This window comes from Orcinus orca, chromosome 16, assembly GCF_937001465.1.
Source record: "Orcinus orca chromosome 16, mOrcOrc1.1, whole genome shotgun sequence".
NCBI lineage: Eukaryota > Metazoa > Chordata > Mammalia > Artiodactyla > Delphinidae > Orcinus > Orcinus orca.
In genome coordinates this window covers 1,899,877-1,909,422 of record NC_064574.1, presented here as the reverse complement: position 1 = coordinate 1,909,422, position 9,546 = coordinate 1,899,877, and the positions used below count along the sequence as shown (strand labels likewise).

The 9,546-nt window shown below is 65.5% G+C and overlaps 1 protein-coding gene across 1 annotated transcript; it reads left to right on the top strand.

Annotated features, from left to right (window-relative positions):
* On the top strand, positions 1 to 7,320 carry OGFR (opioid growth factor receptor). The gene is made up of 7 exons (XM_004282340.4): positions 1 to 256; positions 1,957 to 2,025; positions 2,668 to 2,746; positions 3,609 to 3,687; positions 4,440 to 4,506; positions 5,146 to 5,294; positions 5,996 to 7,320. The coding sequence occupies exons 1-7, from the start codon at positions 110 to 112 to the stop codon at positions 6,987 to 6,989; spliced, it is 1,584 nt and encodes a 527-aa protein (XP_004282388.1). The 5' UTR covers positions 1 to 109; the 3' UTR covers positions 6,990 to 7,320.
* Positions 7,321 to 9,546: the final 2,226 nt, after the last annotated feature.

Sequence of the window (9,546 nt, the reverse complement as noted above, 5' to 3'; positions counted from 1 at the left end):
CCCGGGCCCGCCCCCGGCACGCCCCCTGGCACGCCCCCCGGCACGCCCCCGCGCTTCCTCCCTCTATCACTTTCGCTTCCGCCGGAGCGGGTCCCGCCGCCGCTGGAGTATGGAGGACCCGGACTGCGACTCGACCTGGGAGGAGGACGAGGAGGAGGACGGCGAGGGCCCGAGGGCCGGAGCCGACGAGGATGGCGAGGCCGGCGCTCCGGGGGACGTGGAGGCCGAGGCGGACGCGCGGCCCAGCGCGTTCCAGGTGCCGCCCCCGCGCGCTGGGGACCCGGCGCCCCTGGGGAGGCCGCGTTGGAATAGGGGGCAAGGCCCGGCTCCTGGAAAATCGTTGCCCCCCCGGCCCCGGGGCCGAGTGTGGAGGCCCCTCCCGGAGACCCGGCTTGGGGCCCGGCTCCCCATCTCCAACGGTTGCCCTCTTCCCGGCCCTGTCCTCCTCCCCCATCGTGATCCCCAGGGCACCCTGAGATCCGCCCCCGCACCAGGGCACCTTGCAGGGAATCCAGGGCCACCCTCAGACCCCTGTCCCCAGGACCAGATCTGCGTAAGGACACCTCTTCAAGGGGGTGGCCCCGCACATCCTGGACTCCCCTCTGTCCTACCCCAGCCTCAGGCCCTGGCTCTGTCCTCTAACGAGGCCCCAGCCCTCAGTGCTGGCCACCCCCACTGCTCCCCTCGGCCTCCCGGAGCTCCTCCTCCACCCGGCGCCCCTCGGGGCTCACCTCACCCTGCCCCACCGTCCAGGACTCCAGCTTCCCTCAGGCCCAGAGCCCCCAGCCTGCCGCACCCCCATGATCCTCACTGGGCGCAGCACCCCCCCACTCTGGCTGGGGCTGACCCCACGTCGTCTTGGAGGTGGCCTTACAGGCTACATGTGTGTGGTGTGCCTGCGCCAGGGTGGCCGGCTGTGCCCACCGGTTACTCGTTGTCACCACTGGTTACTTGTCATAACCATGGTAACTCATCATTACCAGCGGTTACTTGCTAGCACTCGCCGGGTGTTACATTCCCGGAGTGGGTGCAGCTGGGGTTCTGGGTAAGAGGGAAGGCCCCAAGTGGTAGCTGTCACCATGTGTCCCCCTCACTTTGGGATGAGGGCGTCCTGGCACCATGTCTAGGGAGTCTTGAATTCCAGCCTGTGTGGTGTCGGGGATGGATTCTCCCTGTAGCAGATGAGAGCTCTGGTTTTCAGGTTTCCCTCTGTGTCTTGGACTGGTCAGTCAGCGAGAGGGACCCCAAGGGGCTCCTGGGCCTGGCTGGAAGGCCAGCGGCCTCAGCACTTCTCTAGTGTTTCAGGGAGGTCGGCTGGGCAGTGGTCAGGGTCACAGGTCACAGGAGTCACAGGGCAGGAATCTGGCTCTTTCCCCAGGCAGATGCCCACCGGGCATGGTGCAGCATAGGTGAGAGGACACTGTCACCACCATAGCTCCATGGGCAGACAAATGGAAACTGATGGAGGGGCGGGGCCAGCTTCTGCTGAGTTTCAGTTTCATCCGCTGTCCATTGGCCACACTGGCATCTGGCTAAGAAGCCCACCATGGGAAGCATCTGGGGCCCCTCCTGGCAAGGCCAGTGCCCTTAGGGACACAGCCCCTTAGGTGACAACTTAGAGCACAGCGCAAGGAGGAAGTGCTGGGAAAGGCGGGGTTCCCAGGGCGAGGTCCTGGGGTGTGATCCAAGCAGGGTAGCCAGCAAACATGGGAGGAGAAAGTGAAACTAGAGTTAGGGGGGCTCCACCCCAGGAGTGCACATTGGCCTGGGGTTCCTGAGAGCTGGAGCGAGCAGCAGGGGGCCAGCCTCACTCCAGCTACTCCGACCCCCTCTGATTTTGCTGACAGCCCAGGTCCTCGCTGCCGTCACCAGGATGGGGGCTCCGTGGGGTGGGTCCTGCTTGCTGGCCACCTTGAGGAGTGGGGAGGGGTCTCATCCAATCTCCTCTCTTCCCAGCTCAAGGTGACAGGGTCCCGAAACTGGCGAGCAGCGCGGGACACACGCAGGTACCGGCACCACTACCCGGTAGGTAGCTGCCTGCAGCGCCCTTGCCCCCTGCAGCCCACCCAGGACCAAATCCTCCTCCCGGAGAAGGCCAGCTGGACAGTGTCCCAACAGCCCTTCTCAGACAATGTCCCACGTCCTGCCGGACACCCCAGCTGGGCCTGCTGCTTCTTCCCCTAATCATGGGGTGACAGCACGGCGCCCTAACTCCCATCTCAGTGCCCTTACCTTTAAAACACGTGACGGTGCCAGCCGGCAGCTCGTCCACAGGAGGCCCGGCACCGCTAGCCCGTCTCACAGCCTCCTTTCCCTCAGCCCTGGCTGTCTGCACCCAAGAGTCTCGGGCGATCCTTGGGCTGTCTTTGGGGTGCAGATGAAGGGGACCTCCCAGCCCTGGCCCGCGTTGGTGGGGGGAAGGTCGTCGCTGGTGGTCAGAGGTGGCTGCTGTCCCCCAAGTGTGGAGGCTCGTCCTCACCTTCGGGGTGGAGGGCGCAGGCTTGGCACTCGGGGTCTTCACCAGCCTTCCAGATGCCTGGAGGTTCAGGGGCCAAGAGCAGACACCCGCTCCCTCCCACCCATCCCAGGAACGCTTCAGTGTGAGGGGCCCTTGGAGGCGGCCTGTTTTGGTGATGTCCTGTCTGGCACCTTTCTCTGGCTCCTCAGGATTTGGTGGAAGGAGATGCCAGTGGTGACATGCCCAACCTGAGTTTCTACAAAAACGAGATTCGGTTCCTGCCTAACGGTGTGTACCTGCTCAGCTGCTGACAGCTCCAGCCTTGGGGGGCCCCCTTCTCCCCTCTGCCTGTCTGGTCTGCTGGGACCTGGTTTGGACACGTGGCTTTCAGATAGCCCCAGGGGCCCCCTGGAAGCTGCCGAGGGGCTGCCAGGTCCCCAACCCTTGGCCTGGATCCACTGGGCAACGTGCTCCGAAGGGCCAGGCAAGGAATGCTGGTGGCTTTGCAGGCCGCACCGTCTCTGTCCGACTACCCGACTCTCCCTCTATAGTGGGAAAGCAGCATATGTAAACTAACGGGAAAGAACAGTTTTTACGGTTTTAAATGGTTGGGGAAGATTTAAGATATAATAGCATTTTGTGAGATGTGAAGACCGTATGAGATTCAGATCTCAGTGTCCATAGTGAGGTCTCCTTGGAACCACCCCTGCTTCTGCACTTACGCGCTGTCTGAGGCTGCTTTCCCGCCACAGCACAGGCCGGCGGCCTCAGCTGTTCCCCTCCTGGCCCTTTGCAGAAACGGGCTGCCTTGCGGGAGCCCAGGCTGCAGGTTCTGTCTGAGGGCAGAATTCCGGCCAGCAGCCTGTGCTTTGTGGGCTATGGCGAGGACCCCCTGCTGCAAAGACAGGCGCAGGTTTGGGACCACGTGTCCTTCCTGGATGGGGCCTGCCCACTCAGGTCTGCTCTCCATCAGCAATGAGGGTCCGCTTTCCAGGTGGCAGAGTGGCAGTCGGCCAAAGTGGGGTTAAAATCACACGAGATGTGCACAGCCTGAAGCTGCCAGGCCCCGAGGTCCTCATGAAAGGAGCGGAGGGCAGTGGGGGAAGGGGCTTTCAGGGCCCTGGCTGACTTGTCCCCGTGGGGCTCCCAGGCTGTTTCATTGAAGACATTCTTCAGAACTGGAAGGAAGAGTACGGCCTCCTGGAGGATAATCACTCCTACATCCAGTGGTGAGTGGGCAGGGCGGGGCCGAGCTTGCAGGGCGGGGCTCCGGAGGAGAGGCCTGAGGCACCCCCCAGGCCGGAGCCTGGCTCCGCCTCTCCCAGGCACAGCGCACTGCCCTCAGGGCCCAGTGCCCGGCACTGCTGGCGGGGCAGGGGAGACCGGGTCCTGCAGTCTGGGTTCTCCCGGGTTCTCCAGCTGTAAACAGCCTCTGCCGCTCATGGGGACGGGAAGAGCAGCAAACCAGCGGACTGGAGGCCCCATGAGCCTGTCCCGAGCCTGTCCGCGGAGCCCCTGTGCTGCGGGGGCGGGTTCTAACAGTGCCTTGAGGTGCCCCCGGATGCTGCCCCACAAACGCAGTGTCCTTTAAGGACAGCTTGCAGGGGGCCAACCCGGGGCGCAGGGTTCCCCGGGGAATAATTCCACAGCATTAATGATGGGAGGAACAGAAGAACGTGAAAATGAAAAGGAATGGAGGGCTTCCCGGGGGGCGGCTGGCAGGTGCCCTTGCTGCTAAGTGGGCAAGCTGGGACTTCTGTAGGTGGGTCTGTCCTGGGCCCTCATCCTGGGCACCCTCCCTGGAGCTCTCCCACCCTTGCCCCTTGGCTTTACTGACTGGTGAGAACCTGTGGCACGTGTGGTCCCGCCAGCCCCCGGAGGCAAGCGGAGAGCCGCCCCAGGCTGCCCAGCCAACGCGTGCCAGGTGGCTGGTGGCCCGCGTCTGCCACTGCCGGGGCCTGTGCCATCTCCTCCTTCACAGGCTGTTTCCCCTGCGGGAGCCGGGAGTGAACTGTCACGCCAAGCCCCTCACGCTGCAAGAGGTCGAGGTGAGCTCTAAAGGCCCGGGGAGGGGCCTGGCTGGCCACAGGGGTTCACGGGCCCTTCCGGAGCTGCTGGAGGTACAGGAGCTAGAGGAGCCCCTCCCCCCAGCCGTGTAACTATCTTCCCTCCCAAGTGGTCCTCACCTCTGCCCTCAGTGCTCCTTGCGGGCTTCCAGAGAAATCCGACGGTGAGGATCGCTCACATCCAGGGGTCCGGGCAGGGGCCACGAGCAGAGTCAGAGCGCCCGGGCTCTGTCCTGGTCAGCCCTGGCTTGGGCTGGATTGGGGATGCCCTGGGCGATCGGGAGGGGGCTCCAGGAGCCAAGGAGCCCGCGAGAGAGGCCAGGCAGGTGCACCGAGGAGACGGGGGGGTGCTTGCTGCCCCGCGTCCAGCCCTGGAGTCCCTTAGGTCCCCTCTCAGGTCAGGGAGTTCCCCCTGGGGCTACAGCAGCGCCTCAGGCCTCAGAGAGACCCTGCGGCAGCTCAGAGTGAAGAGAGCATCCCTGGGCTTCTGCGCCCTGCCGCTTCACCCTAAGGGTCTGAGCCGAAGCCCCGGGATAAATCGGGGACCGAGGGCGGCGTGCGGCCCCACACTGCACTGGCGCCACCCTGAGCTCCCTGCTGCTCTCGGGGGGCGTTTTGCAGGCGTTTAAAAGCTCCACGGAGGCCAGGAAGCGGTTGGTCCAGGCCTACGAGCTCATGCTGGGCTTCTTCGGCATCCAGCTCAAGGACCGAGACACGGGCCGCGTGTGCCGAGCGCAGAACTACCAGAAGCGCTTCCAGAACCTCAGCTGGTGAGGGTGCCGCTCAGCCCGGGCCCAGCAGCGCGGGGGGCCGCACAGCCGGTCTCAGGCTGGGGACGAGGCCTGCGGGGCCGGTGCCTGAGGCTCTGGGCATCCTCCTTGCCTGCAGAGCGGGGTGGACCCCACCTGATAGGGGCGTGAGCACTAAAGAAGGCCGCGTGAGTCCACACGCCTCTTGGCTGTGCCCCCCTGCCCACGTGGGCATGGGTCAGGTTGTCAGGGGAGCTCCATCACCATCACAGCGTCCCTGAGCCTCGCACCCGCTGGGGGTGGCAGGCGCACTCCCCTCTCCTGCCTTGGGAAGCGCTGGGCTTGGGGGAGGCACAGAGCATGACTCTGCTGATGGTACAACCACCCTCGCCCATGGGTAACTGAGGCCCCGCCTCTGGAGGGTCCCCACCTGGTCCTCTTCAGCTGAGGTGGGGGTGGGTGTTCCATGGGACCCAGGGGACAGTCACCCTTCTAGAGGGTGCATCACAGTCCCTCACCTACATGGTCCAGGCTCACGGGCCGTCTTCTCAGGGACCGGGGCCCTGCAGGGGGAGCAGGTGGGGACAGAGACTGGCCTGTGGGCCGGAGTGTCTCTGCTGGTGGACATCAGGCTCTCGGGGTGGCGGGGGAGGGAAGGGTGGGCTTTGGCCGAGCGCTGCCCAGCCCCGCGTAGCCCTGCCAGCGCCCCCTGTCCCCTCCAGGCACAGCCACAACAACCTCCGCATCACCCGCATCCTGAAGTCGCTGGGGGAGCTGGGCCTGGAGCACTACCAGGCCCCCCTGGCCCGCTTCTTCCTGGAGGAGACGCTGGTGCGCCGGCAGCTGCCGGGCGTGCGGCAGAGCGCCCTGGATTACTTTGTGTTCACTGTGCGGTGCCGGCACCAGCGCCGTGAGCTGCTGTACTTCGCCTGGGAGCACTTCCGGCCCCGCTGCAGGTTCGTCTGGGGGCCCCACGACAAGCTGCAGAAGTTCAGGCCGTGCTCTCCTCCCTGCTCGCCCCGGCCGGCCCGCCCAAGGCAGGCCAACGGGGAGGAGAGCCCTGGGGAGCCCCTCCTTGAGGCCGCAGCCCAGGGGCAGACCTGCGGACCAGGGAGGGATGAAGAGGGGGACCCGGTGGCCAAGGGTCCCCAGCCTCCTGGCACAGGGCCCCAGGAAGCTGGAGCCTCGGAGAAGGACCAGGGAGATGAGGCCGGCGACGAGCAGGGGCCAGAGTCTCCAAACCCCAAGGAGAGGAAGAAGAGGAAGTTGGAGGCGAATCTGCGGGCGCGGGCCCCAGGGGAGCCGGGCCCGAGCGCCTCGGAGGTGGAGAAGATCGCCCTGAACTTGGAGGGCTGTGCCCTCAGCCAGGGCAGCCTCGGGGCGGAGACCCAGGAAGTGGGCAGCCAAGCCCCGGAGGAGGCCGAGCAGCCCCGCCCCCAGCCCCTGGAGGCCAAGGTGGCTGACGACGTGAGGAAGCGCAGGAAGACGGAGCAGGGTGCCAGGGATGGTACCGTGACGCTGGCCGCCGCCCAGCCCCCTGCCCCGTCAGGGCGCCCAGTGGCTGAAGAGGGTGAAAATGGGGTCAAAGAAGAAGCAGGTGGCCCGGCAGGGCCGGAGCAGGGTGCCCCCGGGAGCCCAGCCACCGCAGGACCCGAGGTGGATGACAGGGCAGAGCCCACGGAGGCAGGACCCTCTGTCGAGCCCGGAGAGCCCTAGGGAAGGGGACGCCCGGGCCTTGCCCCGCCCCGCCGCAGGCCTGGGAGCCATGTCGCCAGCTGTTCTCCGCGCCCAGCTCTGCGGGCCTCTCCCTGCTGGTCACTGCAGCCACTACTGCCAACTGCTGGAAGGGCAGGTCCCGCCCTTGGGGAAGGCCAAGGCTTTAGCATCCTTCTTACCTCGACCTCACTTCCCGCCTCTTTAGTCCTGTACCGCTGCCCGGCCCCCACCTTTGTAACCTGGCTCCTCATGGGCTGGGGGTGTGGGAGGGGGGCTCATTTTCCTAGTCTGGTGCAGAGGCCTTTTCTGAATAAACTCATCTGACTTTTGAGTGTTTGGGCGTGGACGGTGGCCCTGTGGTGGCCAGGGCAGGGGAGGGGCTGGGGGCTGGACACCCCTGGGTGTGCGTGGCCTGGCTGTGGTACCGCTTTGCCCGTGGGAGTGCCTGGGCTGCAGCAGTGGTGCAGGCCTCCTGGGCACCCTGACCCCAGAGCCGCTGGGGCTGGGCAGCTGCTCCCTCGGCTCCCCTCTGTCCCCTCCCTGGCGGCCACAGCTGCCCCTCACCCCATCGGTCCTCCACGCAGGGACCAGCCTGGGAACGGAGTGACTCCCTCCCTCAGCAGCCCCCACCCCGCAGGGCATGCTCCCCCTCAACCTGGCTTTGTCCCCTGTGCCAGGACCACTCCCTTCCTTTCTACATCAGCACCAAGGACGAGGAGACTCGGAAGTGATGGAGGTCACACCTGGCGGGGGCGGGGGAGGGGGAGGGAGTTAGGGGCCGGGACCTGGGTCCCCTTTTCATGCTCTCCCCACAGCTCCTGTCCTGTGGGGAGGGGGATAGACAAACTGGAAGTCACTCGCTGGGGTGGGGGTGGGACATAGTGTCATCAGGTCCTCGTCCAGACCGTTATGGGGCTCAGGTTCAGGTGGAGAAGCTTGGGGCGTGAAGTGAGAAGTGGACCCCATCGGAGCAGTCCTTGGGGGCCGGATGTCTGTGCCAGCAGTGGGGCCTGGGAACGGGAGGGCAGGCAGCTCGGGCCCACCTGACCCGCAAACTTCGGGGAGAGTGATGGCCCAGAACAGGTGGGCAGTGACACCGGACTGACCGGTGGACGTGAGGCCAGCCTCGTGGCCTCTCCCCAGGCCACCGTGGCTATCTGGGTTCGAGGCAGGGGCCGCTCCCCAGGGGGAGGGTGTTTCCGGGCAGCAGGTGGGAGGGTCTGCACAGAGCTGGGAGTGAGTTTGTAAGGGCGGGGGCGGGAGGGGGGGTTCCAGCCGCTTCCCAGCCAGGCTTCCTCTGAGTCTGGCCCGGCAGCGCAGGAAGGAGAGGGCTCCGGGCGGAAGGTGCCTTGGAGGTAGGGGTGGGGTGAAGCTGCGTGCCCTACACCCAGCCCCACACTGCATCTCTGAGGATGTCCTAAGATGACTCTGACTTGGCGGGAGGCTGGAACTCTGGGGATCCTCTTGGCCCTTCCTGATAGAATCCACCCTCCCTTTGGAAGGTGTGGCCAAGCCTGACGAGCAGCCCACAGCTGAACCCAACGGGGAGGGGAGGTTTTAACTGTTTCCGTTAGCTGCATGCTCCCTCCTGGGCTAATTCCCATCATCTCAAAAGTTCTGAGCTCTCACCTGCAGAAACGAAGCTCATCCTAAAGCAGCGTTTCCCAGGGGATCCTAAAGCCTCAGACCCCTGAGGCGGGGCTGGGATTCCGGGCGTTCAGTGGCTCTGCAGGTGACCTGGATGTCTGAGTGTCCCCGGGGGCTGCCCTTTACCCCGCTGTCCCCGTGCACTCCCGGGGTGAAGCAGAGCGTGCCCAATCTGGCAACCGCTGGGCGGCCAAGGCTTGTGAGCAACGGGAATGGCCCACGCCCGCCTCAGGGCTCCTGCTCGGGCCTCTGGACCACGGTGGGCCTGCCTTCCTCTCTGCAGGGCCCCCGCTTGGCTCTGGGGGCGGTGCCGGGTGAGAGTCCGGCCTTTGCCACTGCTGGTTCACCTGGATGCACCACTCAGTACAGTTAAAGTTTGGGGAGAGGGACCTGTGGGCGGCGTTCCAGCCTAGCAGGCATGGCCCTAGAGTCTCTTCTGCCCACGGCAGGGCCCCGGAGTGGGAACCGGGGCCGCGGTGGGCCCTGTCTCACCCCTGGCACAGGCGTGTTCACCCTCTCTGGGGGTCTTCCTGGGCCTTGGGCAGCATGGGTTCCTCTCTGGACCCTGGGGAGGAGTATGGGACTCACCCACCCCGCTGACAGGACTGCCCCTTCTCCAAAGGAGCCCTTCAACGTGGGATTCTCCCTCTCCACACCCTGGTCGAGGACCAAGGGGAGAAAAGAGCCTCTTTCTTGCTTGCTAAAAGGTGTATGTGTGTACCTCACCAGGCCCAGGGTAATTTTAACTCAGAGGCTGGCCAAAAAAACGCCACTGGGTTTCTTTTCTTCCCCGACTGTCTCGGCAGGGAGGCGCGGGGCAGCGCAGAAGCCCCCGCCCACCCAGGTGGGCCCAGCTGAATGGGGGGCTTGTGTGAGGGCCAGTGGGGCGGGAACTGGCGTCCAGCCCACC

Bases quoted from the DNA above. Each gene is read 5' to 3' on its own strand.
- OGFR (XM_004282340.4), top strand. From the start codon at position 110: ATGGAGGACCCGGACTGCGACTCGACCTGGGAGGAGGACGAGGAGGAG. The intron at 3,688-4,439 runs GTGAGTGGGCAG...CCTCCTTCACAG, and splicing joins AATCACTCCTACATCCAGTG to GCTGTTTCCCCTGCGGGAGC. The intron at 4,507-5,145 runs GTGAGCTCTAAA...GGCGTTTTGCAG, and splicing joins TCACGCTGCAAGAGGTCGAG to GCGTTTAAAAGCTCCACGGA.